Source organism: Jatropha curcas, chromosome 7, assembly GCF_041381405.1.
Source record: "Jatropha curcas cultivar XTBG-Jc1 chromosome 7, XTBG_Jcur_1.0, whole genome shotgun sequence".
NCBI lineage: Eukaryota > Viridiplantae > Streptophyta > Magnoliopsida > Malpighiales > Euphorbiaceae > Jatropha > Jatropha curcas.
The window spans coordinates 18663439-18668981 of NC_143157.1; the positions used below are offsets into that span (position 1 = coordinate 18663439).

The 5543-nt window shown below is 32.2% G+C and overlaps 1 protein-coding gene across 1 annotated transcript; it reads right to left on the reverse strand.

Annotated features, from left to right (window-relative positions):
• Positions 1-526: 526 nt before the first annotated feature.
• Positions 527-2312, reverse strand: LOC105637033 (transcription factor-like protein). Its single transcript, XM_012220433.4, has 2 exons — positions 1831-2312; positions 527-969 (listed from the first exon to the last, which is right to left on the reverse strand). Exons 1-2 carry the CDS (start codon positions 2280-2282, stop codon positions 666-668), a joined length of 756 nt encoding a protein of 251 aa, XP_012075823.2. The 5' UTR covers positions 2283-2312; the 3' UTR covers positions 527-665.
• Positions 2313-5543: the final 3231 nt, after the last annotated feature.

Consider the following 5543-nt stretch of genomic DNA (forward strand, 5'->3'; position numbering starts at 1 on the left):
ATTCTTTAATTCTTCAACTATTTCAAAGCTTTTCCATTTTTTTTTATTTAATCAAATCAATATTTAATTGAAATAAATTCACAAAACTTTCACAAAATAATCAAATTAATTCTGAAAATTACAATAGCATTAATATTAATTTTTTTCAAAATATCAAATTCTCAACGCATAGATTAATTCGAAATTAATCCAATAAATTAATACATTTTTTACCTAAAGCGGTATGTTGGATCAAAACTTTAATGAAAAGATTTTTAAAATCTTTGAATTGAAAGAATTTCTGAATCACTCTTTTATTTATGCCTAACACTGTAAAATTCAACGAAATTAATAATTTTATAAATTTTTCTAAATTAGAAATTTTTAAATACCATCAAATATGTAGTCTTAAAAATCATAATTAAATACCACCATATTTTTATAAATTTTATAAAAATCTAAATTGAACACCATAAAATTTTAATAAACTCTAAAAATATCTAAATCGAATAACTTTAAATTTTAAAATCTTTTAAAATCTATCGAATTCATAATTCAATGCATCATCCTTAATTAACTCTCATAAACGAATCCAATATATATGTCCCATAAGACAATATTCATGTACTCACTAAGGAAATACTAGCGTGTAAAACAGGCACACCTATTTTCCATGTACTACATCTCTAATTCTGACGTAGACGGTCCTGATTTCTTCCCCGAATGTGGATTCCAAACTGCAAATCCGCAACAGCAACCAAGAACTCTGCAGCTTGGTATGGGGTCAACATATCAACAATCATCCTGACTGTTCTGAGCCGTAGATCATCTGCCCTATGAACAATGCTCACCAACCGTCCGATCTTTTCATCAACGTCAGTGCCAGAAGTGGACCCTGCTAACTCACTTGCGCCATCTTGCCATTCCGAAAGTTGGTCTGTCAGTGCATTCTCTTCTTTCACTGTCTCGCACTGCAACTCGCTCACTCTCCTATTTCAAGATTTCCAACCAATATCATACCATTTCATCACTGTATTAATATTCTTCTTCTTCTTTTTTTTTTTTTTTTTTCTGAACTAATAAAATTTTAAAATAACCATGAGCATGCTCAGAGATTCTTTGAACGATGGAATCCGAAAAATTCAATTCTAATATTTACGAATTAATAAAATTCTACCATAACATCACAATTATATGAAAGAAGAAAAATCGAAGTCCTGAAAGATGAATTTCTTTAATTTTACATTTGATTAAATTTAAATCATTTATTCTTTGTTTGGAATAAATGAACTCCACATAATTTTTTAAAATTCATTTATAAATTTTAATTTTCGTGTTTTGTATGAAAAAAACAAAAATTTAATTTATCAGTTCAATTTTATAAATTTAAATATAACTAAACTAAATTATAAATAAAATATAAACTTTTATGATAAAATTCTCTATCCCCTATCTTTTCTAACATTTCTAACGCTATTATATTAGAGTATTTTTAAAATAAAAAGAAAACAAATTTTTTATTTTGAATTTATTCCAAACATGCAAAATTCATGTATAATTTCAGATTTTGACTTCATTTATACCAACCGGGCATTAATTTTATTTTAAAAATACCCTTTAAATTCATAAAATTTATTTTTCGATCAAACAAATGTAATTTCATGGAATATGAAATCCATAAATTTTATATTTTATCGATCTAAATAAGCACTTAGAGATTATTTATCAAGAAAATAAATAAAGAAATATATTAGGGTCGATTTTCCTTACCAAATGCTAAAAAAAAAAAAAAATGCAAATCAACATAAATTCAAATTTTTTAAAAATAAAAAGAAAATTAGTGGAACTTGCCTGAACTGAGTAGGTGATAGATCACCAAGATCTCCAGTTCTTAGCCCTCTTAAAATATCAACAATATGAGACTCAAACAGTATGCTTGACTCAGTATACATAAGATGAAACAAAGTGGTGGGTCGCCACCCCGCGATCCAGTGGAGCGACCGTTCGAGGGAGGATGCCCAAGGGGCGGTGAACACTGACAAAACGTCGCGCTCCGCCGCCGCTGACTTAACCCTATAATACTCTGCATAGTGATTCATAAGCTTATCAACAAAGTGACTCAAATGGGCAGCGGCGTCTTGGTTGGGGGGCGGTTTAGAAGTTTTCCTTAGTTGATTAACCATGTGGTGAAGTTGGTCGAACCAGGTCTCGTAGAACCGACCGAAGCTGGTTGCGCCGCTCATTTGTTGGGTGGTGAAGTCGTGTGGTGTGATGAGTTGTGCTTTTGTTTCTTTGTATTGCATGTGGAAGTAGAAGGGTGAATGACGACTGGAAAGGTGTCTGAATTGAAAGGTACACTTGGAGACAGATGTAAGATATTTGTGCATTGGAAAATTATATGCCGAAGGTGCTAAACGTCTTTCTTTCCTAATAATAATTTTTAATATTTTAATCAAATTAAAATTATATTAATTTTATTTTTTAATAAATATAATTTTTATAATAATTTTTAAAGGTTGATAAAGTTTTTTTTATAAAAAGTTAAATAATTTTTAGTATTTAATAAATATTAATTAAACTTTTTAATAGTCGTATCTACTGTTTTTTTTTCTGAGTTCAACTAGTTAAAATTAATATTCTTTTTTATTATTTTAAGTTAAACAGTTATTTTTATTAAATATTTTTAATTTAAATCGTTATATCAATAATTAATAACTAACAATCAATATAACAACTAATAACTATTAAAATAATTAATATTGTCAAATAGAATTAAAACAGAAATAAAAAAAAAATTATTATTTCGTCTATAAAATTTATCATAATTATCTAAATAGTCTAGAATTTGGTCAAAATATTTATAATGTTTTTAAAATTTGCGTCTCTTGTACCACTTAGTCCTTCCACCGAAAAATCACACCTTTGCATTTATTTTTAGAGTAAAAAGACGAACTTAACTTATATCAACCCAAATCCCTCATGCTATGGGAACTCAGATTCTCTCTACCCAACTCTCTCTCTCTCTCTCGCGATCACAACATCTACCCATCACTTGCTACCCATTTCCGATCACCTCTCACCAGTCTCAGGCGAGGAAGCACCAAGATTGAATATGCAATAGTCCAATCAAGGAAAGCAGGCTGGCCATATTGGGCCCTAGAAATATAGAAGATAGCGGTAGCCATAGTGTGGGAACCATGCCAGTGGTTAGAAGAAGAGAAGGGCCTAGAAGCCATATCGGCCATTTAAGAAACTGAAATTACAGGGTTATGGCCTTGATCACATGATTCCTAGTGGTAGATCATTTAAAGTAAAATGAGAATGGCATAGAAAAAAACCGAAAGCATCAAACTAGGAGGCTTCTGATCCTAGAGGAGTTCTCTATAACTGTTGAGCTACATAAGGACTCTGCTTTGATCCCATACTTATTTACCCTAATAATGGATGAGCTAATCGATAATACATAGAAGGAAACAAAATATATGCACTGTGAATTTTGCTTAAGAAATAAGTAGGAAAATGGGATTAGACTGGACAGGAGCCTAGATGCAATTAATTCACATAAGTAATATGGATGAAACGGATGAGTGCTACATAATATATTATACAATAGGAAGATATCTAACAAGGTGAGAGGTAAATTCTATGGAAAAATGAGGAGACTAGATATGCTACGATTGGGCATCAAGTGCCTAACATGTTCATAGAATGAATATTGTACATATGAGAATGCAATAATGGATATGTGGTTACACAAAGTTGGACATAATTATAAATGACTACGTTAGATAAAAGGTGCAAGTCACAGAAGTTGGAGATAAAATAAATGAATAATAACTACGACATAATCCCGCATGCCCTAATTCATAAATGTGATATTTTGAAAGTGAGTGATATTTTGAAAGTGAGTGATATTAAAAAGGTTATAGAAGAAAGTTGTCACGAATGATATGTGGTTTTTAGATATTATTAAGGATCTAGTGTTAGTCTTTATTTCAGTCAAATAAATCCCTATTTATTTGGGATACTTGATTTGTTTTGTTTGTTAACATATTCTAGATTTTTGGTGTTTCTGTTAACTAATTTTCTGCATTTCAATTCTGTAAAGCTATATAAATAGCTATGCTGTGTCAAGTTAGTAAATCATCAGATTCTTCTCATAATTCTTTCTTCTTTCTTTCTTAATCTTCTTTTAACATTTGGTATCAAAGCCCTTAGGGGGTTAGAAGTAGCAGTCTTCTATAAGTGTCTTTCTTCTTTTCTGTGATTCAAATATGACAACTGAATATTCTTTTGTTCAACCAGCAATACCCAAATTTGATGGGCATTATGATCATTGGGCGATGCTCATGGAAAATTTCTTGCGCTCAAAAGAGTATTGGCACTTGGTAGAAGATGGAGTTCCTGCAGCAGCAGAAGGAGTATCTTTGATAGACGCACAAAAGAAAAGCTTTGAAGATCAGAAATTGAAAGACTTGAAAGCGAAGAATTTTCTGTTTCAAGCATTGGATCGGTCAGTCCTAAAGACAATCCTCAAAAAGGATACAGCAAAAGACATATGGGATTCTCTGAAGCAGAAATATCACGGAACAACTCGTGTTAAGCATGCACAGCTGCAAGCTCTTCGAAAAGAGTTTGAAATTCTTCACACGAAGACTGGAGAAACTGTGAATGAATTTATTGCCCGAACTCTTACCATTGCTAATAAAATGAAAGCAAATGGTGAGGACAAGGGAGATGCTGTTGTGGTTGAAAAAATTCTGAGATCCATGACTCCCAAATTTAATTATATTGTTTGTTCTATTGAAGAATCAAAAGACACAAGCATGCTAACTATTGATGAGCTGCAAAGTAGTCTGCTTGTGCATGAACAACGCATGAATTCTCAGAATGAAGAAGAGCATGCTTTGAAAGTTTCACATGGAGATCATTCTGGAGGAAGAGGTCGCGGTAATAGTCGGGGCCGTGGACGAGGCAGAGGCAAACAGAGTTTTGACAAATCAACAATTGAGTGCTACCGTTGTTACAACCTTGGGCACTTTCAATGGGAGTGTTCACAAAAAGAAAAGGAGGTGCATTTTGTTGAGGCGCAAGAAGAGATGTTGTTGATGGCATATTTGGAAACAAATATTGCCAATAAAGAAGATACTTGGTTTCTCGACTCAGGTTGCAGCAATCACATGTGCGGGAAGAAGGAGTATTTCTTTGATCTTGATGAAAGATTTAAAGATTTTGTGAAGCTAGGCAACAATTCTAGCTTGAATGTCAGAGGCAAAGGCAATATCAGGCTGCTAATGCATGGGATAGCACAGACCATCACAGGCGTATTTTATGTACCAGATTTGAAGAATAATTTGCTCAGTATTGGGCACTTCAAGAAAAGGGTCTCTCTATCTTGTTTCAGCATAATAAGTGCAAAGTGTACCATCCTCAAAAGGGGTTGATTATGGACATGGTAATGGCTTCCAATCGAATGTTTGTTCTAAATGCTATATCTCAACCTATAGCATTAGCCTATTTTAGCACAACTATAGAAGATAATGTACATTGGCATTGTCGTTATG